Consider the following 26,494-nt stretch of genomic DNA (forward strand, 5'->3'; position numbering starts at 1 on the left):
CGCAAGTCGCCATGCCCATGTTTCATGGTTTTCTTTTGTATTTATAAAAATACGTTAAAACACTAAAATTCCCGTAAAAATGGCTTTGGCCAGATCTGAAATATTTATGCAGTGGCGTTTACAAAACCCTTTCGGGTCTATCACATCGCATCGACGCATATATATGTGGCTCGCTCCATCGCATGACCCCGACGCGATATTGCGATATCGCAATCGCGTATCGCATGGGCCCAGGGTTCCAATATGGCATGATTGATGCCGACGCCGATTGCGATCTGCCGATATCGGCGATCGGCATATTGCTCGGCCCGATCCCTATGTTATATCACATGTGCCTTCCTCTGACCCAATATGTCGGGGATCGACGATCGGGGGTGGCTTCCCTTTTTCACTTAATCCACTCTTTTGCCCTAGTCTGATGCGATTTCCCCTTTTGAAGGGCTTTTTGCCTTTTTAAAGGATTTTGCCTCTTTTTCTAAGGAACAAAGGGCATCTTCCTTAAGCAATAACTTCTCCATATGAAGTCCGTTTTCACCCATTCAGGTTGTGTTGGATTCAGAATGAAGAGATCTCTAAAATGAGACTATTTCTGAGAGCAGCTTGCAACTTTTATTTTCCTCTGATTTACAAAGGATTTGTGTCATTTGGCACCTTTTACCTCTAATATGAAGTCTTTTAGACTTAGAGGTTTATCCAGGATCCATTTTTGGATCAGTTACAAGATAGGGAATGTCCAACTTCAGCTAATTGGTAAGAAGGTAATAAATACAGATATTTATTATGTTAGTTTTATCATGACTTAGGCAAAGGGTAGGTTTTTTGTTAGCAGTTTAAGGTGCTACATGGTTTTAGCCCATGGCATTCATGGAGGTAAGAAGGTAATAGATAAAGATGTTTATTATGTTAGGTTAATCTGGACATGGGCAAAGGGTAGGTTTGCCATAGGTCGTTTAAGGTGGCACATGGTTTTAACCCATGATATTCATGTGAAGGAAGACTATTTATGTAAAGTCCCCAGTTACCCCTAGCCATCTTTACATAACCAACATTGCCAAAATTTATAAAATTTTCACGATGTAAGTGATAAAACCCTAACTCTGCCATGGCTGCTCTTGCACTTGGAAGTTCTCAGTTAGCATGAATACAATACTAAATGCCATTACTACTATGTCTCAGTCTAACACATATAAAACATAAATACACAAGTGCACAACGAAAATAAACACAAAAATGCACTGAACCCTAAAAGTTAAAACTAAGGTTTCAACATAAATTCAATGTTCAAAACAGTATAGAACTATAAACCCTTATTTTGCACAGAAAATCCAATTGGCTGTGGGCTCTCCATGTTCCACCCAGCCATAGACCTTGTAGTTCATAGATCTCAACCATGGGTCACCCCTAATCCAGGGCTGCAACTCCACAGGGAATGGTATAAACCAAAAAACATCAATGCATCAATGACCAAGGTGCCAACCCAACAACGACTGCTCCAACTATAGGCTTGTTGATTTCTGGTAGCATCGGATGTGCTCTAAGTGTCAAAATTTGCACGGAGGCTTAGACACATGCATTCTCCAATACCCAAAAATCGCTTTGGGAAATTCCACTTGGAGACAATTTTATTAAAATAATTAATTATTTTTAATGGGACCCTAAGCCTAAACTTAGGAAATTAAAATAATTAATGGGTATTAATCTAAAGTGTGGGTGTAACTTAGAAGGTGGAGATCAAGTCAATATGATCATAGCCATTGATTAGAATCTAATTTGGGCCATTGATTGATCAACGAGAGGATTATAAGAGAAGGCTTGATGGACACTTGGAGTACACACAGAGTGCTGATCAGTTAGATCGAATTGCTATGGCTAGAGTAGTGCAATGATTTCGTGGTGATCATGCAGAGAGGGCAGAGATAGTTTTGGCTGGAGAATCTTCTCTGGAGCTAAGAATACACAAAAGAGAGGCAAAGAAAGACGTAGAGGAGGAAGCACAGTGCTCAGTGAGGGTGACACAAAGCTAGGTTGGGCTCACGCATAGCAATGCAGTGCCTTCCAAATAGAAGTCCAAGATTTTGCTAGGGTTTTGATGTTCTGAGCCGGGAAGGCTGAAGTTGAAGCTCCTGAGAAAAAATCGATCCAGCAGAGAGGTGACGCAGTGCCTCAAAGGAAGTGACGTAGGCCCACACAATGATTGCGTAGGGACAACGCAAAGGTAGTCAGGGACTCATTGTTTCAGTGGCCGGATCAGCTGGGACTTGCAGTGTAGGGTGAGGTAATCTCACTAATTTCTTCTGCCGAGTGATATTCTCTATAACTGGATTGCCGGGAAGGCATCCATAAGTTGTATTCAGAAATAACTACTACTTAATAATAAAACCCTTATAGTTGTTGCACCAGTTTTCCCGCATTGGGTTTTTCCGGGGACATTTGTGTTGGACACAGATTGTCATTGATGTCAATATGGCAATATTCAAGAGGAGGAGACAGAGCATATCGGAGCCAAGAGGAGCAAATGGAGCCAAGAGGAGCAGACCAAGCCAGAGGAGCCACATTGGAGCAAAGAGGAGCTATAGGAGGAGCCACATATATATATGCCAAGAGGAGCCACATTGGAGCAAAGAGGAGCTATAGGAGGAGCCACATATATATATGCCATATATATGCCAAGAGGAGCAGAACTCATATAGATATGTTATCGGGCTTGTAAAACCCATGTATGCATGCTTTAACATTATCGGCGGTTAAAAATCTTATATATATGCATTCACAACTATCAGCGGGCACATATTACAAACACACTATCGGCGGAGAAGTTTATATATAAAGGCATATATATATATATATATATATATATATATATATATATATCGGCGACATCGCTAATCGGCGGTTTAGCTATGTGCCACCACTGAAGCCTCCGATTGCGATAATAATGCGGACCCGATGCAGAATTATGTTATGGTTGAATGCTATATCGCATCCGCCCATCGCAACAACACACAAAGGCATGACACTCTCCCGATCGCCGATTGCGATAAGGCTGCGGACCCGACGGGAATATAGACTGTGGCTTAATATCATATCGCATCTGCAGTGATCGTAAGTCATAAGGAATGGCGCTATAATCTGCCGATTGCGATAGAGGCATGGACCCGATGGACTTATTAAAAACAGTCTATAATATATCGCATCCAGAATGTCGGAACTGTTCAAGGTGCAAGCTCCGAAATCCGGAGCCGAAACTATTATCAAGTGAAGTGTAAAACCATATCGGGTCCGCAGAACTCTTGTATCGCATCGGAGCAGCGGAGGTAGCGATCGCCGAAATCATCCGGAGCCGAAATCATATTAGAGAGCAGCCTAAAGGGAGATCAGGTCCGCTAAACCTTCGCGTTACAAATCCGCCGAAGCGAACCTGCCGATATCCCGGACCCGAATTCAATATAGAGACGGGAGTATAAGAAGGTGTCGGGTCTGCGTTCCGTCGGAGGATCGAGACTATTGTTTACAGCGAGTGCCGATATACATCGGACCCGAAACCAGTATAGAAGGGAGTCTAAAAGAGCATCGGGTCCGCTCCTCATCGGAGGTCAGGCCTTAAGAGTTTTGTTATGGTTGCGAAATCCGGACCCGCCGAAATTGTAAAGGCGGGTGCATAATAATTGAAGTCCGGCATTTGAATTAGAGCGGGGGTTTATAATGTTTTCCGTGTATTATATGATACATGGCCATGGGGTTAAGATATATATTAAAGCCTGTGTGATGGTTGATTAATGGCTCGGGTGGTGGCTTCCGATGGTTGATTATTGATAGAAAGCGCCGAATAAAAGGTGGCTTCTGATGGTCGATTAAAGCGCTTGGTGATGGTTGATTAAAGCGCTCGGTGATGGTTGATTAAAGGCTCGGTTGGTGGCTTCCGATGGTTGATTAAAACGCTTGGGTGGTGGCTTCCAATGGTTGATTAAAACGCTCGGGTGGTGGCTTCCGATGGGTGATTAAACGCCTCCGATAAACCCTGTAAGGTATTAACCACAGGTCAAGGGCCGAGTTTTATTTAAGAAAGGGGAGTTTGGGTTTGTTCTACTCAGATTTTGGAACACGTGTATAGACAGAAGAAGCAAAGGAATGGAAGCCGAAGTGTCAAAGCGATCAAGTGAGGAGGAAGCCAAATAGCCAGCATGTAAGAGGAAACGAATGGACAGGGGCATGGAGCATATAAAAGCAGCAAAAACAGAGAACTGCAGGGTCGTTGGTGGATGGCATAACTTGAGCATGAGATAGTGGAAGCAGCAGAAGAAAAGGGGGCAGCAGAAGCAGTGGAAGCTGAAAAGAGCGCAGCAGCACACCAGTGTATACCAAAGAGGTTGGAGCCTCAGAATTGAAAAGGATTGAAGTCCTTGGGAGTTGGTGCTCCTAAATCCAAGATTGGTGTCTTGGCAAAATAGAGTTGGTGCTCAGGAGGTTGGAGCCTCACCAAAGTCCAAGTTGGAGCTTGGCAACCAATTGTGACATTCTATTTATTGTATTTATTTTACTGCACAGTTATATTAATAAAAGCATTTATTCCTGCTGTTCATTTTGTGTTCTGAACATATATGATTTAACTAGTAAAACAATAGTGAGAAAAAGAAATACTGATTCACCCCCCTCTCAGTATTTCCAACAATTTGGCCAAAAATTATCGTGTCATTGTGTTGTATCTTTGTATCAAGTGATCTAACCAACATGAAACCCCATAACAACTAGGCCACTCACTTGAGTCTCAAAACAACCTTAGACCATATAAAAATGATCACAATAATGTCTGGATTAATGTGCAGAGGATTACATATGCAATCTGATCCAAAAAGTGAATAATGCCTGTAACACTAAGGTGCAAAACATAGGCCAGATGTAACCAAAGTGCTAGGGAGCTCCACCTCGGCATCATGTACCACCAACAATGTCTGACTATATCAGCTCATCCAATCATGTGATGACTAGAAGAACATAGGAGCAGAATCATGTATAATGCCATCTCCATCATGAACAAGTTATACACTCAGAATATCACAACAAGGCTGAATACATCATAACTGGAAATCCTGCTAAACTCTAGGGGCATCAAATAACTGTCTACGCAAGCAGCCACTCTTCTCTAAACACCATGCACCCACCACTGAGACAATGGTCGGAACAAGACATAGGGGAAGTGCTAGGAAGATTGTGTGCATCCATAATAGTGTCCCTGCATATGATCAATCATCCATCAATATCATTTGCAAGTATCTGTCGCACGAGATGAAAAGCATAAGGTAGCCCTCATGCAGGATAAAGGGTAACGTATAGTACAGAGCTATTTTACCGTATCAGTTTGAACACTGAATTAATGAAAAAGTTTATTTTCATGTTTACTGTCTGCTTTTGCATATATTGCTTTTCGGGAGCTACCTTCGTATATTTCATTTCTGCTGAAAATGACTTTGTGTAATGTATAAGTTCAAAGCCTTTTGTGATGTCAGTTCACATATGCTTAATTATCATGTTTACTCTTTCAAAGTTAGATTTGAAGACCATTCCTGGTGTTCTCATGGCTAAGCGTTATGTCAAAATTCTCTTGTACAGGGCTTAGCTGATACGCAGAAGCCACCAGATATGATATCAGGGAATATGACTGGAGGTATAAAAACTCTCATACACTTTCCTGAATATAGGCATATTAACGTAAATGTTGTGTTAGGATGATTTTCTAATCAAACTAATGAAACTAATGATAACTCCATGTAATCCACACACTATCTGAACAAATATATTTCCTGTCAAATACAACGGCACTAAAAGTTTCTGTATTCTGTATATTCTAGTACATAAACAATGGAGATTATCAGTGTTTTGGGCCTTAGGTTGGAAGGTCAGTGAGTTATGTTAATACCCAGAGAGTATGGATAGATGTTAATTTGTTGGATTGAATTTAACCCAAGCAGAGTTTAGATTTCAACAATGCATATAATGAGTGAAAACTACATATGATTCCTCTTTCGTCTATAATGCAAATGGCATCTATGTTGAATTTCTCGTCATTTATTTGCTCCTTGTAGTTGCTTTTTTATGAGTTTTCTTGGTCTCTTTTAGCATGTGGAGTTTTTTCAGTTCAGACACTCCAGACAAAATCTGAATATTTTTGTCTTGAATTTTATTTTTCTTATACTGTTCAATATTCAGTTAAATATTTTCATGACACACAGGAGTTTTTATTGTGTGCTTGAGTCTTCGTAACTGCTGAAGGCTTTCTGTAGCAACTACTCTTATCTCAACCAACTAATAACTCTCAATGGGGTTGTTCCAATTATTTGCAGGGCCACTCACTAATCCATATTCTACTTTGCTAATTTTAAACACTGAATGACTAGGAGTGGAGTGTGACAATTACAGATCTGAGTTTTTCCCTTTTTAATTGTATGCAATCACCCCGTTCATGTTGAATTCACACTAGTCATCATAAAAAGGCAACAATTTATAATCATATGAGCAGATAAAAGATTGAACAGAACATAAGAAGCTTTGGTCTAAGCTTTAAGCAATTGCTTGAAACGCTCCTGAATTGTTTGCCCAAAAATAGTTTATCCTGGATGTGGACTATAACTGCTCATAGGTGATCAGATTTGAAATAAGAGATGCATTGTCTAATATAAGTATATATGTTCTTGTAATACACTGTATAAATTGGCAAAAAAGAAAAGGACACAATGTGAAGCTTGTTACTGCTCAAACTAGCAGGGTTGGCATTCAACCAAGCCTACTAAATGGTAAGTATTCTTAGGAACACACCCATTGTCACCTTAGCATATTCCTCTCGCTTTAGGTTAACTTCTACAAAACACCAAGGGTGATATCCCTACAAACACATACTCAACCAAAAGTATAAGTAGACTAGTGCCTAAGTTCACATATATGGAAGAGGTAGGAGTTAATTTAATGACAAAATCTAATCTGATAAAAGATGTAACACCAGAACTATGTTGCAGACCAGCAAAGAAAATACTCAATGAATCAATGAAATAAGCTTGGAAAGTACCAAAAATTGAGTATCAAGACTTCTTACCACCATGGGAAGTGATTTGGAACTGTTATACCTGATTTATGTGGTTGTAAAAAGGAGATAAGCCTACTTTTCAAGCCTGCAATTTTTGCAATTTCTGAAGATTGCACCAGGATACCAGCAGAAGGTCATTTTAGGGGTCCAGAACTAGCTCTTGGTGGACCTAAAACTCAAGAAACCTGGTTGGAATTGTTAATACTATGAAAATAATTTCCAATAAGAACAAGAACACCAAATTTGGATGATTAATTGAAAAGATATTCAATCTGCAAGTTATCAGAAAATGGCCCTCAACCGTGAGGTTTGAAAATTGATTTAGTCCAAATGAGTGATTAGACCTGCAAAATGATTTGGACAGCCAATATATGATTTAAAGACAATAAGTATTTAATGAAAACACCTTCAAATCAATTATAAGGATACAAGAGATTTGTGCTTTGAGTTTCATGTATCCCAAGGCAAGGGTTTGCCTCTATTTGCCTTCAATTGCTGTAAATAATTTTCAGAACCTGTAATAAGCCTTGAAACTCTTGGAAATAATGTTAGAACAGAAATGTAAGGTAAAACAAAAGGGGTTGTACAACGTTAGGGTTTCTAGGGCCTCCCAAAATGCAAATTTATAGTTGTTCATCCAATGAAGATGATCAACTGATGACTACTGAAAAAAATTCACTGTTGAAATATGTTTTTGGATTTTGTTATATATATTTTTGGATTTTTTTTAAATATTTGATTTAAGGGTTTTTTAATTTTTATTCTAAGTACAAATTTTGGAAAATTTTTGTATAAGATATTTGATTGTAAAATGTTGGAATAGAGGTATGATCCCTTTTCAAAAAGAGACAAGGATAGGGAATTATGTCCACTTTTAGATTTTGTATCACAATGCTTGAGGTCTTGATACTAGGTGGAACACCAAGGATACGAACTTAGAATCAAGACAAGACAATAAATGGAACCAAAATTCTACTAGGAGGGCTTCCTATGAAACAAATCCTCCAACCAGAGAAATCAACAATTATACAAAATAAGGTTACTTACCCTCAAGGGGGATAATAAACACATCCCAAAAGAAAACAACAATACCTTGTATGAATTAAGAGAATGGTGTGAGATAAACCCTACACCTTCCTCTTTAAGCCTTCATGAATCAATTTTCTTATCATTGCACTGACTTTGAGACACTCCACAAATTGCCTTTGAATATTTTAGATCAACCAAGCAAGAGAAGAAACATCACATGTAAACCCTTTTGTCTCATGGAAAATTTCACATTTTGATAGATTTCAACAAGTTCACATTAATTTTCCAAGGAGGAGAAGGCCTTAATTTATAGCTAATGCTCTTAAAAAATTCCTCCTTGGTCTCCCACAAAATAAGTGACTTGACACCCACAAAATGCTTGGAGACTAAGTCAAAACTTAATTTTTTCAAAATTACATTGAGTAAAACCGTAATAGAGGCAAAATTGATACATCGATGTGGCCAAGAGAGGTTCTTTTAACCATAGATGACAAAATTTTCCACTTATGATTGCATGGCAATTTTCCTTGAATTTTTCTCCATCATTTGGTGATCCAATGACTTGATTTGACCATGTAGAAGGTTCAAACGGTTAGAAGAGAGGTGGACGACTCCTCAAAAATAGATCCAATAAAGGCTCAAATAATGCTTATTATCCATGAAGATATGCCTTAAATAAAGGCCCGTGCCTATACTACAAGTAAAGGCACTTCCATGAAGCATGGGAATGACTTTCCAAGCTCAAAAATTGATCATAAAACCCTCGATAAGTAAAGTGACGTGAAACATAGAAGAAATAAATTTGCTTTGAGGATGCAACATTCCCTTGGATTCTTTCTTGATTTGGCTTGGAATAATTTTAGGAATCCTTGTAACCTTGTTGAAACACATTGTGGGAAATCCTTTCTTGACAATTAGACCTTTGGCCATCCCAACTCACAACATAATAATCAAACCCTTTGTCTTGTGTTTCCCCACTTTGGCCTCTCTAAGAAAAGTGAATTGCCTCCTCTTCATAGTTTGGAGTCTAGTACCTAAATTATGTCTTTTCCTTAGAAGCCTTCAAGTCACGTCATACCTTTAAAACCTAGAACACCTATTAAGTGACTTTTATACTCAGACAAATCTCATTGGTGAAAGTCCATAGAGCAAGGAGTAGTAGTTGTGGTGACAGTGGGCTACTACCTTATTGTTGTCTCTTGGTCTCGTAATTGCCTTGTGGGTTACCCCTCCATAAGGCCTACTAGATTTTGCGACAACAAGGATGATTTGGAATGGAGATGATACTTTCTTGACTCTGTTTCTTTGTCCACCTCATCATTGGTCTTCAAATATGGTTGCTTGCAATACCACATGCAAAGCCCTCTTCCCCCCCAAAAGCAGGTCCACTTTTGTAACAAGAGATTTGTGAAGGTGTTTTGACCGCTTCAAAAGACAATTGGTCTTGTTGACCACTGGAGTGGCACCTGATGATTATATGAAGACTCCATGCACAAGGATGATCCAGATGACATTTGTACCATCAGATATCATCAGTCAACAGAGTTTTTTAACTCTACTTCTATCTTCTCATCATCTTTCTTGTACCCAGATTCCACACCCTACGGGGAATTGTAATAAGTGATACTAGTAATGATGAGTTTTTGAGTCTGTAACATGCCTAGGATGTCGGGACTCAATCAGCAAACGAGTACACCTTGGAGTGTTTTTTTTATCCGGTTAATTATCCCTTCTTTTTTAGAGGCGGATAATTTTCTGGATTTTTTCACTCATCTTTCATATAAATAAATAAAAGTCTTTGGGGTTACTAGCTTCTCTTGTGGTGCATTCTTTGGTTGATGAGGTATACCTGTGTCATTTGATGTTATTATTCATTTGATTATACATTGCTATCTAGTTGTTTTTTTTGTGCATTTGCCTGAAGGCATTATTGTCTAGGGAGGAGAGATTTGCAGCTATCTCAAATCTCCTTTGGGCTCGGTATATTTTGTGCTCTTGTTGTAGCTTGTCATTTTCGGTTGAATGACAAGCTCAACTTGGTCTCTATATGCCTAGTCTCTTTTGCGCTAACAATTGGTTTGCAGGCATTTTTGTGTTCAAAGGATAGGTTGCCAACTCTATTAGAGTGTGAAGACTTCTTCGGTTGGAATAGTCACCTCCAAGGATATCAAAGGTCCCACAAGTTGTTCAAGCCCACAATCTCATAGGACATCAAAATATTTATTTAAGAGGGGGTTTCCTGAGCCCTTTGCTTATTTTCTATCTTGAAAAATTATCCCATATTTTCTTCTTTCATTTGTGTGTATATTGGTTTTATCTAGCATTTGAGGCCGTGTTTTTTTTTGCATGCTAACTCTTTTGCTTGCTTTCCTACAAGTGTTCCCGGAGGCAATTCAAGTTTGAAGAAGAAAGCTAAAGCATAAGCTAAGTAACCCTTTTCCGTTGGGAAACCCAAGTCCAAGGTTATTTGGGCTTTCATTTGAAAGTGTTTGACTTCATTCTAAGCAAAAATAAAATAAAAAATTCATTTCTTAAAGAGCAATACTTTGAAGGCACTAGTTGTTTGTGTATCTCATGCTTATCTTATGTGTTTATGGTTATTTCTCATATCAAGTTTGCTTATAAATCTTAAATAAATAATCTATTTAGCTCTAACAATTCTCCTAGAAACTCACATCTTTGTTTTTAACTTAACTTTCCATTAGGGACCACCCCCCTTAGCTAACCTAGGAGATATCTCAAACGGAGAGAGTTGGGATTAGTGTGACAGCCTCTTCTCTGAGTTCCCTGCCACCAACCACACCTTGTGGGGTTGAAGGCTTTTCTCACTGACCTGTAGGTAGGTGTAGGCAGCAAGGTCAACATCTTTGGCGCCGCTGCTCGGGACAAGCTTTCTTGTACTTGGGAAATCGACTAACCTTTTGGTTTTAGCATTTTGAACTTTAGATTTAAATTCTTGCTCAAGTGGCGACTCCACTCAATCCAAATTTTGCAAGAGTCTCTACTAGGAGAAATTCAAGTGGTCTAGTTAGCCCCTCTCCTGATCCTGAAAGGGTTTTTAGAGAGAGGTTGAATAGACTTTCTCATAGTAGAGCTCTTGCTAGTCTTGGGCAAGAGGCTATTTCTGATATTCATTTGCTTTTTCAAGAACAAGTAGAGCCTAGCATCATGAATGATCTTTTTGCTCCTTGTGACTTCACTAACATAAATGGCTATCCTCACAATATCCCTGACAAGGCTATTGAAAAGTTGCCTTCCTTTCAAGGTAACAATGCCATTAGTGCTACATCACATGTGAAAAACTTTAATGTTTGTATCTTTAAATGGTGTAACACTGCTAATTATGAGGATGTGAAGATGAGGCTTTTTGTTTTATCTTTAGAAGAGGATGCTCTTGATTGGCTCACTGAGCAACCTGCTAACTCATATAACTCTTTACAAGCCATTCTGACTGCATTTTTAGATAAGTTTGGAGAGAAGAAGGAAAATAGGCATTTGATCAATGCCATTAGCAACATGAAGAAAAATGAGAATGAGACCATGGAGGAGTTTAACAAGAGATTCAATGAATTAGTAAAAAGCATGCCTGCTATTGTTAAACCTCCTGATGAATTTCTTTTATGCTCATATCTAGATGCTTTTGGGGTTGACACTGCCTATGAGTTGAGGAGGAAGGAGCCTACGAATCTAAGTGTAGCTCAATCTGAAGCCTTGAAGATAGAAAGGGCTAGAAAGCAATCAGGAAAATCTGAAATTCCTGGTTTCAATAGAGGGCCATCAAAATCAAATGATTTCAAAGGCAATGCCAAGGAAGAGACTACACATGATCCTATTAAAGAATTAACTCAACTCATCAAGAGCATGGAAGCAAATCACATCAAAGAAATGCAAAACATGCAAAATAGGTTGGTGGCCATGGAGAGATCACAAGTGCAAAGATTCCAAACTAGGCCAAATGATAGATGGCAAAATAATAAAGGCCCTCAACAGGAGCATAGGCCTCCAAATCCATTGGAATCCACCAACATGGTAGATCAGATTTCCCCTTTTTGTAGGCCATGTAATGAGTTCCATGAAGAAGCCACATGCCCATATGTGAAGAGAATCATAGAAAGTGGCATGTTAGGAGGGACAAGTGGTCAAATCAATATGTTCTCCATGGAAGATCAGATATACACCTTTGAGAGAAATCAAGAGATTGACCATAGGCCTAATAATCTTGGGGTTTACAGTATGATTGCAAATTTTGACGAGGTCACTAAGATTTCTAGGGAAAAACCTACATCTGGACAGATTCTTGCTATGGCAAAACACAAAGGGATGATTTATTAGAGAAGGGATATCCAAGACCGGAATAATCACATAAATTTTTCTCCTCCTACTTCAGAATTGAATTTTGACTTGGGCAATTGGGTGAATAATGCAAAGGTTTCTATTCCAGTGACAGAACTTTTAAAGATACCATCTCAAAGGGCCAAGTTACTAAGTGCCATTGAAGTTACTCAAAGGGAAGAAAAGCCTAGTGACGAACCGGAAGATGAGGAAATTGTATTGAAAAGTATGAACTGTTATGTGGGGAATGAAGATCATCTACCATTTTATGTTTCTTTGATAGTGAATGATCGTCTTTTACACAACTGCATGCTTGATTCAGGGGCTTCATCAAATGTCATGACCAAGAAAGTCATGGAGCAACTGAATTTAAGGGTTTCTAGGCCCTATCACAACATATGTTCAATGGATTCTAAAAGAATTGAAGTGTGTGGGATAATTAAAGATTTACAGGTTTTCCTAGCTGCATACACAGATAGAATAATGACTATGGATATTGTTGTGATAGATGTTCCAGATTCATGGGGAATGCTCCTATCAAGAAAATGGGCATCAGATCTAGGTGGCAGCCTTCAAATGGACTTATCATATGCCACCATCCCCATGCCTGATAATACCTTTGTCAGACTTGATCGAGAGTTAGAGAAAAGATATCATGTTGAAGATCCAAGGAAACCCAACAATGAGATTATCTATAGATCATGCCAGACAGGAAGTGATGCAGTGTTGACAAATTTCCTTCCCCCCTTAACAGAACAGATTCAAAACGAAGAGATTAGGCATAGCTCAAAAAGATTGGGTACTTCAAATTTTCCATCAGAGCATTTTCAAGACAAAGCAGTAGGATTGGCAATAAATGCATCATCATCACCATCGCAACTAACCAAGAAGAAAAGAAAAAAGCGAAAAAAGAAAAAAAATATAAAAAATGAACCACCAGTTTTGAGCAGGATCAAGCCTCAACGCATCAATAGTCGGAAAAGGAAAAGGAAGAGGTTTGGTATATCTGATGGCCACAAACATGTTAAAATTGGGGCAATTCATAATCCCAAGATAGTCAGAATTGGGCAAGGCACATCAAAGAAAGAACCTATGGACTTGCCTGTGAGTAGGCAGGTTCTCAAGATGGATTTCACCGAAGACATCTGATGCCATGGGGCATCTTTTTGTATCATATTTCTAACCTTATCTCGTGTCATTTTTGTTTAAGTAGTTTTATTTCATGAATAAATTGTCATTTATGCTCTTAGAATAAATTTCCATTTCTTCGTTTCTGTACTTTATTTCATTTGATGATATTTTGAATGGATACTGCTGATATATGTCTTTTGTCAGTGGATGCAGATTCCAGGTTCTTGCACACTATCACTTCATATCTAGCATGCATCCCCATATGGAGCCAAATGTTGACCACTGGAGTGGCACCTGATGATTATATGAAGACTCCATGCCCAAGGATGATCCAGAGGACATTTGTACCATCAGATATCATCAGTCAACAGAGTTTTTAACTCTACTTCTATCTTCTCATCATCTTTCTTGTACCCAGATTCCACACCCTACGGGGAATTGTAATAAGTGATACTAGTAATGATGAGTTTTTGAGTCTGTAACAGGCCTAGGATGTTGGGACTCAATCAGCAAACGAGTACACCTTGGAGTGTTTTTTTTATCTGGTTAATTATCCCTTCTTTTTCAGAGGCGGATAATTTTCTGGGTTTTTTCACTCATTTTTTACCCCAAAGCCGGGGTGACGGTTTGAAGGTTGAGCCCCTAACACATCTTAGTGTCTAGAGTCGATGTATATTACCATACTAGATCACACAAAAAATTTCGTGGAATTTGGCTAGGTCTAAGTAGGATTTTTTAATAATTAAAAATTTCCCGCAAAACGAGATTTTTTAATTATTTTCTATGTAATGATGTAAATAAGTGGCCTTAGGAAATGTCTGGGGCATGTGACTACTCAAAATTCATCCTCAGAGGCCCAGCATTATCCTAGGACCCACTTTGGGGGTCAAAAAATGACTTAAAGTCCCTCAAAAGCCGATTTTTCAAGTGACAGTAACAAAAATGAGGAAAAAATTAAAAAAAAATGAATAATTGGAAAAATTTATAAATTTTTCCAAAGTCAAAATAAGTCAAATTTTGACATGGAAATTATGTGGAGAGTCAAGGGTGATGTGGCAAGCACAAGGGACCCACCTCATAAGGTACAACAGGCTCAAGTCAAAAGTTTCAAGTCAAAGTCAAAGGGGCCCACAATGAGCTCATGAGAAGTACGTACAAGCAAATGTATGAAGTGACTTTGATTTAATTTAAATCAAATGTTAATTAAAGTCTAAGGTGAAAAAGTTAAAAGAACTTGGAGGGACCCCACATAACTATAGCCTACGCATTAGTTTGATAAAAGGCACATGATAAAAGATATCTCCACGTACAGCTACAGCAAAGGAATATTCACGCCAGTCAAAGTGTCAACGCAGCCACTCCAGCTCCACGCAAATCAGCCAATAGCAGTTCAGTTCAGCTTCAACGCAGCAATTATAGGCAGAATTTTAAGAGGATATTTACGCTGGGAATCAAGGAGACAGGTCCACGTATGGGCAAATTATGTGCATGTTGGCGGTCAAAGATCAACGCTACAGCAAGGCATCTCAACGCAGATTTGTGAAGCAGATTGGAAGGTTCAGTTAACACATAAGTTATGGAGTGTGTCACCACTATTCTACGCCCATCCATCCACGTGTATAAAGCTAGCTACTTCAGCTCCTACGCAGATCAGATTTGGCAGCGAACAACAATTTAGAGGCAGCCTATACGCACAGTTAACAGCAGTCAATACAATCTTCATAACAGCTTACACAGCAGTTGGTTGGCTTGACTGTTTGAGGTGTCAACAGCAGTTTAGAGGCAGCCAAACACACTGCAGATTTGAGGATATTCGATGGACAGTCAAGTAGTCAAGTTTTCCACCTACAGCCAGTCATCTTGCCACTTGTGATTTGATTTTCTACATTGGGATTGTCAATCCATCTCCACTTGTCATTGGAATTTTTCCTTGGGATCATCTCCCATTTTCTTATTTATATGAGTCTTGAGCTCTCATTTGTCATGGATAGAATGAGCTGTTGGGCTTGCGGAGACTCTGCTGGATTTTGTACTCATCTTTCATATAAATAAATAAAAGTCTTTGGGGTTACTAGCTTCTCTTGTGGTTCATCCTTTGGTTGATGAGGTATACCTGTGTCATTTGATGTTATTATTCATTTGATTATACATTGCTATCTAGTTGTTTTTGTTGTGCATTTGCCTGAAGGCATTATTGTCTAGGGAGGAGAGATTTGCAGCGATCTCAAATCTCCTTTGGGCTTGGTATATTTTGTGCTCTTGTTGTAGCTTGTCATTTTCGGTTGAATGACAAGCTCAACTTGGTCTCTATATGCCAAGTCTCTTTTGCGCTAACAATTGATTTGCAGGCATTTTTGTGTTCAAAGGATAGGTTGCCAACTCTATTGGAGTGTGAGGACTTCTTCGGTTGGAATAGTCACCTCCAAGGATATCAAAGGTCCCTAAGACATCAAAATATTTATTTAAGAGGGGGTTTCCTGAGCCCTTTGCTTATTTTCTATCTTGAAAAATTATCCCATATTTTCTTCTTTCATTTGTGTGTATATTGGTTTTATCTAGCATTTGAGGCCGTATTTTTTTTTGCATGCTAACTCTTTTGCTTGCTTTCCTACAAGTGTTCCTGGAGGCAATTCAAGTTTGAAGAAGAAAGCTAAAGCATAAGCTAAGTAACCCTTTTCCGTTGGGAAACCCAAGTCCAAGGTTATTTGGGCTTTCATTTGAAAGCGTTTGACTTCATTCTAAGCAAAAATAAAATAAAAAATTTCATTTCTTAAAGAGCAATACTTTGAAGGCACTGGTTGTTTATGTATCTCATGCTTATCTTATGTGTTTATGGTTATTGCTCATATCAGGTTTGCTTATAAATCTTAAATAAATAATCTATTTAGCTCTAACAATTCTCCTAGAAACTCACATCTTTGTTTTTAACTTAACTTTCCATTAGGGACCACCCCCCTTAGCTAACCTAGGAGGTAGCTCAAAAGGAGAGAGTTGGGATTAGTGTGACAACCCCTTCTCTGAGTTCCCTGCCACCAACCACACCTTGTGGGGTTGAAGGCTTTTCTCACTGACCTGTAGGTAGGTGTAGGCGGCAGGGTCAACAGGTCTCTTTGCCTCAAAATATGTAGGATGATGCATTGGGAAATATGAGACTATTAGGATGCATATCGAAGGCCAAAGGCGAATGCAAAATAAATAAGGGACACGAGGAACCTGTGGGATAAGGGGGTGCACCGAGATCAGAAGGGATATTGTCAGGGAAAAGTACGTATAGTGATCACCCTTACAAGGCTTTATGATGCAAGTGCTCCCTCAAACCATGAGTCCTAGTGGTGTTTGATCCATGATACTCGCAACACCATCCTGGGGTATAAGAATACCCATCAATGCAAGGAGTTACCGCCTACTAGGGGGAAGTTAGCAGTGCCACAAAGCTATTCATATCATGAACAAAACAAAACTAGGAGTAGCCATGGTCATCCACACCAATGGTAATCCGAGAGTCACTTTCACAAATGTAGCATTCATCCACATGACTTAGGCTATAGGACACATCCTTTGGGCTTATATGGCATGGCCAGAAAGTTTTGGAGTACCCCTACTAAAAGAGGGGTAACAAGGCAAAAATTCCATATCATTCTCAAGCATTTTGTTATGAGAATGAGTGATGATTTATAAAGCTAGTGGCTATTACATTGTGGCCTAAGCCACTTAGAAGGATACATATCAAAGATGCAAACCCAACATGTCAACCCTTATAAAAGTGATGGCCACAACCACAATCATGCCAATAAACCATGTAGGGTGGGAACAATCTCACTAAAATTTTTGTTTAGGTCATCATGGTGAGCTTGCCATGATTTGAATTTGGATCATCCTAATAACAATTGTTCTAGGTTATTTCTAGACCACTACCTCATATATATATCATAAAAAGAAATCATAATTTTATTATATAAAACAGAATTTCATTTTGTAGATGTGAAATCACATTTCAAAAAGTTCCCTTCCATAGATCTTGTTACCACCCAAACTAGTAGTCTTGCTAAGGTCCCTACAAGATGCTAAGATAGAACACACATGATAAGTTTTCTTTTTCCACGATACTGGAGTCTAGGTTAGAATCTTACAATCACTGACACTACCAATCCAAGTATCACAAAAATTTACTTTGCACAAAGAAACAATATACAACAGTAAATCTACTAGTGCACAAATATAGACAACCTTTTACAAAACCCAACTTTGTTATATTAACAAACTGATAATACAACTGTCTAGGGCTCCTGTACCAGGGATAATGGCCCTCATACATCCAATAATACAAGAATACAAGAACAAGATACACTGATCATCTAGTTGATGTTGTGCACCATCACAACTCCTCGATCGTACCTTGAACACAATTGCGGGTCCTTCGCTCCCATTCTGCAACTCCTGCCTCTATCAATGTACCAACTCCTTTAGGCCATTGAACATGACTCTCCAATCTTCCCTCTAGCTGATCATAAGTCCATCTACAACCAACACATAGGGTCTTCACGCTCACTAGTTGCTCCTTAGTCCTTCAAGGACACAACACTTTGAGACTTCTTGCCCACTGTTTCTCCTCAACTACTTAGGGACTTCTTCCCACTATTGTCTTCCTGCACTGCTCCAATGAAGACAAACTTAGGGCAAGATGGCTGCCACCTATCACTACTAGAAGTCCTTCTTCACTAATGAACTTAGGCTACAAACTGCTCTTCTATGACCTCCTCCTTTAGCCCTTCAAAGATTAGTTAATGAGCTCAACAAATCTGCCTCTCCTAGCAGACCTAGTGTCCTTCCTAGTTCTACACTTAGGGCCCACAAGGATCACTTTCTCGCTACCATCCAATAGTCTACAGTTGTCCTTCAAAATCTGTCCAATCTGGACCTATCCTCTAGCAACAAATCAACCTCAAATACATCAATACATACCTCTGTTCTAGACCTGTCCTTCTGTTGTAGGTTTTCGTCCTAGTTAGGGTTGATGTTAGTCTACTCCAGCTCCTTATTTCTCCTCCAAAAACTTCCTCAACGACTATGACCCACCTCTATCTTGTATTTGCTCCTACTCATTGCCTCCCAGGAGAGTTGCCATCCCTATTTAGGCCTTACGACACCCTTCCAGGAAGAGTTACAGGGCTCGACCCTTCTCCCAAGCAAGGTACAGGATCGTCGCTCCCTTATGAGCTTCCCAAACCACCCTTTAATCTCTTGTAATGAAATAGAACCCTACGACCTACAAAACAGAGGGAAAATACCACTCAAAACATCACCAAAACAACCCAGAGTCCTCCAAAACAACTCGGCCCGCACTTAGATCTATCTTGGCCTCCAAACAGTCATAGGGAATTACCAAATGACTCTTTTCTTCGTTGAATTCTTCTCCTTATACCTGTGGCCCAATCAGATGTATTCTTCTTGTGATTTCATCGCTCTTGGATTGTTGAATGAGGCCTTGATGAAATTTCTAAGTCTGACACATCAGAAATTCCTACTGCATTATCTGGTTTATTTCACCTACTTGTTTATTCCTTAACAAGTTATTTATCTATATAAATATTGAAAATAAACACAAATGCAGTGTCAACTCATATCTAGATAGTCAACTGAAATAATAGACAAACACACAAGGGACACCGTTATTTTTGGACAATCATCCCCGGAAAAACCCAATGCAGGAAAAATAGTGCAGCAGTTTTGAGGGTTTTATTATTATGCAGATTTCTTGAGTACAACTAGGGTGCCAAACTGGCTCACCCAACAGAGATTTCTACATGATAGTAATACCTCTTCTTGGAAGTAGATATTGAGCTTCTCAGCACTAGTCTGCGTCACGAAAAATCCTTCCAACGCTTCTCCAAGGCTTTGCGTCAACCTTGCTAGCATTTGAGTAGCTCTAGAACCCCCTGCGTCATCCCTCTGCCTCTCTGCGTCAACTCTCTGGCCTTTTGCGTCACCCATGCAGGCCCTTCAGCCTCTACACAATCTCTCGCTGCTTCTATGTAGCTCCTGCTGGCTCTGCATAGCCTCTTCAATGACTGCGGTGGCCCTCTGGCACTATATCTGCCTCTCTGTTATGTACTCACTGCCCCTCGTTGCAACTCAGATCACTTGTTCGAATTTTCTCAGAAAACCCTGCTCCAGAAAATCGAACTGACTGATCAATCTTGGTATATCTCCAATTGACTCTCAAGCCTCCTCTTATACTTTTCCTGTTCAGTCTTCAACGACCGAGATTAAGTCCTTAATCAATGGCTAAGATTAGATTTGGCTTGATCCATGTCGTTTAGAACCTTCTCACCCTGTTTTATATTACTACCCATTAATATTTTAATTTTCCTAAGTTTATACTTAGGAACCCCATTAAAAATATTAATTATTTTAATATTTCTCTGACAGAGTGGAATTTCCCCAAACCATTTCTGGGTCGTGGAGATCTCATGTGCTTTAGCCTCTCCACCAATTTTTATGGGTAGAGCACATCCGATACTACCACAAATCAACACTCCTTAGCGAGGAATGTGCTCTAGTAATTATCCACCACTGAACATCACACTGATCCTCCAGGACTGGTCCCTGTGCTGATGCTGGGCCTGCTGCCCTACATCCACTGCACTGCTGCCCATGGCTCTGCCACTGCCACTGCTACATCTGTATTGCAGCTTCCTCTCAACATGCTGCATCATGTTGCCTATAACACTACCACTGCTAACTGTTGCACTGTAACTTAGTTACTGAGAAGTAAGTAATTGATCTACCCAAATACCGACATCCTTGTCAGTCCAGAAGCCTCCTGATGCTGAAGCTACCTTTGCTGCTATCCTGTGCTGCCTCTGCGCTACTGCAAACACCTCTATGCCTCTCGCACTGTTGCAGTCTCCTCTGTGCCTCTCTGCACTGCTGCAACCACCTCTGTGCCTCTCGCACTGCTGCAACTCCCACTGCGTTGCTATAGACCTCTGCATTCTAGCATTGCCTTGTCACTCCATCCACATCTTGCTTCTACCGACATCCGTCATCCTGCTACTGTCATTTAGGGCTCTCGTAGTCGGATATGAGCCAAGAGTTTGGGTACCTCAAGGATCCTGCCCCTCATCTTCTGTAGTCCTCCTGACTACAGCTTGATGTCTCCCCACCTCTTCCCTAGAGGTGCATGAGCACTCATGGTACAATCGTCATCCGTCTCGACTTCTTTCTTCGCCTTAGCCGTAGTTGCCTTGGAGTCAGAAGCCTCTCCCTTATTCTTCTTCCTGGGATACTGGGTTGCATAATGACCCAGCTCCCCACAATGGCAGCACTTCACTTTGGAGATGTCCTTCTTCTCTCTCTTCCCCTGTTGTCCTGCAGATGCCAAAACTGCATCCTCTTCCTCCTCTTTCTTGATTCGACCTCCTTTGCTGCTACTTCCCACCTTGGTCAACCGTCTGATCTCTTCTTGGCGAAGAGCTGCCCACATCTCTTCCCATCCTGGAAGATTAAGTTTGCCCAAAATGCTTTGGAAAAATGTCTCCCAATCCTCGGAGAATGCATTCAAGGCGGTCCTCACCATGAACTCCTGATCCGGCGTGGCCCCTATGGAAGTAAGTTGGTCTCGAATCTCTTGCAACCCGCTAAGGTATAGATCTATTTTCTCCCCCTTCTGCATTTGATACGACCGCAATTGATTCTCTAATAGCATCTTTCCCTGCACGAAAGTGCCTTGATACAATGTCGTCAAAGTATCCCACATCTCCTTTGCCGTGTTCTTCTTAGAAATATGTGGTACTACAAGATCCTTGATCCGATCAAGGATTATGCACATTGACTTTTCCATTGCATCCTTATACTTCTCATTATCAGTTGGATTGACTGGGATAGCCACGGTTCCCAAGGCGAAGCCCTTGATGAGATGTCTATCCAGAACAGACAGGATCCTAGCCTTCCAGATGACAAAGTTGGAGGCCCTGTCCAACCTGTCCTGATCTCTCAATCTGTTCATTGCCATCTCCGTCCTCTTCTGGATTCCCTCTGAGCCTCAACTTCCCTCCTGGAAGTTCTCTCCTAGACTCCCTCTGAGTCTTGATTTCCCTGCTGGAAGTCTTCCCGCCAACTGTTGATTCGCTCCTTCCGATCCTCTTTGCAATTGCAACTCGGATCTGGATTTCTTGGCTAGAAATTCGTCAAGGCAGCGACTCTCTCTACCTTGGTTCTATCCCGTTAGGTACTGTTCTGCTTCAACAGCAACAACACCCCACTAGCTTCCTAATCCACAATCTACCCACAACTACCTATACCCCAACAACTGAAGAAACTGAACCTTCTAGCTCTGCGTAATCCCGACAAAGGGTTGAATCACTCCTCTAGCCAACTACGTCAAGCCTACATGACTAAGTAGGATGAGATGGCTCTTCGTGAACCTCTTCTGCCTCTGCGCTAGCCCTCTCTCTGGCTCGAAATGATGGCACAAGCCCTCTGTGTCACTCCTTCTTTGTTGCTTTCTGCTTAGGAGCAGCTCTGTCTCTCGGGACAGCTGCTACTGGTGCAAATACTTCTGATTACGCTGGTGCCTTCGGTCCTCCTGTGATCTGTAATGCTCTGATACCATGTTGAAATTTCTAAGTCTAACACGTCAGAAATTACTACTGCATTATCTGGTTTATTTCACCTACTTGTTTATTCCTTAACAAGTTATTTATCCATATAAATAATGAAAATAAACACAAATGTAGTCTCAACTCATATATAGATCATCCACTGAATTAATAGACAAATGCACAAGGGACACCATTATTTTTGGACAGTCGTCCACGGAAAAACCCAATGCGGGAAAACCAGTGCAACAGTTCTAAGGGTTTTATTATTATGCAGATTTCTTGAGTACAACTAGGGTGCCAAACTGGCTCACCCAATAGAGATTTCTACATGACAGTAATACCTCTTCTCAGAAGCAGATATTCAGCTTCTCAGCACTAGTCTGCCCCACGAAAAATCCTTTTGGCGCTTCTCCAAGGCTCTGCGTCAGCCCTGCTAGCCTCTGCGTAGCTCTGGAATCCCCTGCGTCAGCCCTTTGCCTCTATGCGTCAGCTCTCTGGCCTTCTGCATCACCCACGCACATCACCCACGCAGGCCCCTCAGCCTCCGCACAGTCTCTCGTCGGCTCTGTGTAGCCTCCTCAGTCACTGCGCTGGCCCTATGGCACTATCTCTGCCTCTCTATTATGTACTCACTTCCCCTCGCTGCAACTCATATCACTTATTCGAATTTTCTTAGCAAACCCCACTCTAGAAAATCGAACTGAGTGATCAATCTTGGTGTATCTCCAACTGACCCTCAAGCCTCCTCTTATACTTTTCCTGTTGAGTCTTCAACGACTGAGATTAAGTCCTTAATCAATGGCTAAGATTAAATTTGGCTGATCCATGTCATTTAGAACCTTCTCACCCAGTTTTATATTAATACCCATTTAATATTTTAATTTTCCTAAGTTTAGACTTCGGAACCCCATTAAAAATATTAATTATTTTAATATTTCTCTAACCGGGTGGAATTTTCCCAAACCATTTATGGGTCTTGGAGATCTCATGTGCTTTAGCCTCTCCACCAATTTTCATGGCTAGAGCACATCCAATGATACCACAAATCAATAAGCCTTACATATGTCCTATTTGTATGTTCTCTTGGGGTAATCGAACAACCCTCCAAAGGGCACTTCTAACTCCAAGCCGACTTGAACTTGTTGACAAATTAGCCCACCTAAACATATAAAAATGCATAACTCTCTTTGTACACCTCCGATCTCAATGATTTTCACGACCCCTAATTCCTTTTAGGGTCCTCTATCATATCAACAAGTCAAATCGATGATAACCCTCATGGTCTTGGCCCCACATCTTTGGGTACAAAACCCCAAGCTTGGGTTTTAATCCCACAAAGTGCATTTGTGGTGCCCATTCCTCCAAACCCCGAACCCTAGGGCTTGGAGTACCTCCCAAGCTACAAATCTCAACACTCCATCTTAGCAAGGGAGGTATTTTAAATTCTAGGAAGTAACTCGTTATCATCGTTGTCATTGCTCGCAACACTTGCCCAACTCCTGGCGACCATAACTGCGGCAAACCCTGTAGCATGTACTACGTCTCTCTCCGAAGTTTCACTGTCACTGGAAGCCTCTTGCTTCTTTTTCTCCTCCTGAAACACTTTCAAGTCTTTCCATGATTCCTTCTTCTTGCCAGATGTAGAAGTACCCTTACTCCCCACTGATCACACACTCTTCTTGGGTTACACATTGTCCCTCTGAACCTACAAACTCCCTCTAGAACTTGGCTCCCGCTAAACCTCTGGAATATGGACTTCTTCTCTAGAACCTGTACTTTCTCCTCTTAAACTTGCCCCTGCTTCTCTAGAACCTGTACTTGGTTTTGCCTCTTCTTACCATGATCTATGGGCTTGCCCATTAGCCTATATAGACCATGCTCCCTAACTCCAATCACGACACTTGTGGAGCTAAAGTCTCTAGGCATGAGTATTGCCTTCCTACCCTGGAACAATACCTCAAACCCCTTCTGCTCAATCGTTGATACAAACATCACATTATATCTAAGTTCCGGTACAAACAATACATATTGAACTCACATCACCTAACTTGACTCCATCCTCAATGGTACGGCACCTGATCCCCTGATCTCTTTCTAGCTTTTGTCGCCTAGCACCATGTACAACTTCGAGTCCCACTCAGCTAGAGTCTCGAATACATCACACAAACCTGACATATGAGGTATTAAGGAATCCTTGACATCGTCTAGGATGATCAACTTTGCCTTTGTATCAAACTCTTCGTACACCTCCAGCTCCTTAGGGTCTGTTGACTTTTTTATTTCTTTCTTGGCAAAGTCCTAAACCATGTTCACCATTAGAACTAACTTGATCATTTCCTTCCATGGACAATAGATGGACAACCCTTCCAACCTGTCCTCATACCGGAGACCAACCTGCAACTTCGACATTATTGTGAGCCGTTCAACAACAATGTGACCAACTCCCTCTTAAGTTGTACTTCGTTGTGCACTCTCTGGCTCATTGGCCCTTCAAAGTACCTTTGATACCATGTTGTTTTTCCACGATACTGGAGTCTAAGTTAGAATCTTACAATCACTGATGCTACCAATCTAAGTATCACAACAAACTACTTTGCACAACGAAACGATATGCAACAGTAAATATACTAGTGCACAAATATAGACAACTTTTTACAAAACCCAACTTCATTATATTAACAAACTGATAAATACAACTGTCTAGGGCTTTTGTACCAGAGATAATGTCCCTCATACATCCACTAATACAAGAATACAAGAACAAGATATGTTGATCATCTAACTGATATTGTGCACCATCATAGCTCCTCGATCGTACCTTGAACACAACTATGGGTCCTTCGCTCCCATTCTGCAGCACCTGCCTCTATCAATGTACCAGCTCCTTTAGGCCACTGAACATGGCTCTCCAATCGGCCCTTTAGCTGATCATAAGTCTATCTACAACTAACACATAGGGTCTTCACGCTCACTAGCTGCCCCTTAGTCCTTCAAGGACACAACACTTTGAGACTTCTTGTTTACTGTTGCTTCCTAGCTATTTTGGGACTTCTTCCCACTATTGTCTTCCTGTGCTACTCCAATGACGACAAACTTAGGGAAGGAGGGTTGCCACCGATCACTGCTAGAATTCCTTCTTCACCAATGAACTTGGGCTACAAATTGCTCCTCTATGACCTCCTTCTTTAGCCCTTCAAAGATCAATCAACGAGCTCATCACATCTACCTCTCCTAGAAGACCTAGTGTCCTTCCTAGTTCTGCACTTAGGGCCCACAAGGATCACTTTCTCGTTGCCCTCCAACCATCCACAAGTTTCCTTCCAAATATGTCCAATTTGGACCTATCCCCTAGCAACAAATCAACCTCAAATACATCAATACATACCTCTGGTCTAGGTCAGTCCTTCTGCTGTAGATTTTGGTCTTGGTTAGGGTTGATGTTAGTTTGCTCCAGCTCCTTATTTCTCCTCCCAAAACCTTCTCCAAGGTTGCAGCCCGCCTCTATCTTGAATATGCTTCTACTCGCTGCCTCCTAGGAGAGTTACCAACCCTATTTAGGTCTTACGACACCCTTATAGGCAAAGTTATGTGAAAATTCGGAATCCCCAAATCACTACTGCAACAACTGATTATATTTCTCCTACCGAATCAAGTTATTTACAATATTTACAGTAAACATCGAAATAATTACAACTGCAGTGTTCACAACTTAATTAATATGCGGAAACAAGAAGTGGGCAAGAAAGAAATAGCACACACAAGTGACACCGTTGTTTTTGGACCAATGTCCCTAGAAAAACTCAATGTGGGAAAACCGACGCAATAGCTAAGGTTTTGTATTATTAACCAGTAATTTATGAGTACAATTCTTCGGATGCCCAAACTAGCAATCCTATACAAAGATCTAACTAGACAAAAAGATAGTGAGATGATCTCACCCTGTCACTGGAAAACCTGACACTAATCTGCGCTAGAGGTGAGCCTCTGTGTAGTACTGTGTCACTGCTCTTGGGACTGCATTGCACCTGCTCTCGATCCTCTGCTTGCTGGAAACTTCGGCCCTCTGGCCTCCCAGTCTCACACCCCGGCTCCGACACTAGATCCCGACTGTTCCCCAACAGAAATATGGACTCCCTTTGAAGCTCTGCGCTGCCACAACGTAGCTCTACGCTGCCTCTGTGTGGCCCAGCGCTGCCTCTCTAGACTACTCTCTGCCCTCTCTGCCTAACACTCTTTGGATCAAGAAAACCTCCTCCAGAAAATTATCCTTGACCCTCACTGCAAGAAATCTTCTCAATCACCTTCTCTAGCAACTACTGTGCTG

General features: G+C 40.7%; 1 protein-coding gene across 7 annotated transcripts in view; it reads left to right on the top strand.

Moving 5' to 3' along the window:
* LOC149207029 (mitochondrial pyruvate carrier 1-like) overlaps positions 1-26,494 on the top strand; it is a 291,335-nt gene that overhangs the window by 149,180 nt on the left and 115,661 nt on the right. For all 7 annotated transcript variants that reach the window (XR_016252612.1, XR_016252611.1, XM_089395634.1 and 4 more), the window contains exon 3: positions 5,608-5,662. Coding sequence is in view for 5 of the 7 variants with exons in the window: in XM_089395634.1 (XP_089251760.1) it covers positions 5,608-5,662 (55 nt within the window). In the remaining 2 variants the exon portion in view is untranslated. The remainder of the gene's footprint in view (positions 1-5,607; positions 5,663-26,494) is intronic.

The sequence above is a fragment of the Pinus tabuliformis genome, chromosome 1_2 (assembly GCF_031772625.1).
Source record: "Pinus tabuliformis cultivar Carrire ecotype Pingquan chromosome 1_2, CPIR1, whole genome shotgun sequence".
NCBI lineage: Eukaryota > Viridiplantae > Streptophyta > Pinopsida > Pinales > Pinaceae > Pinus > Pinus tabuliformis.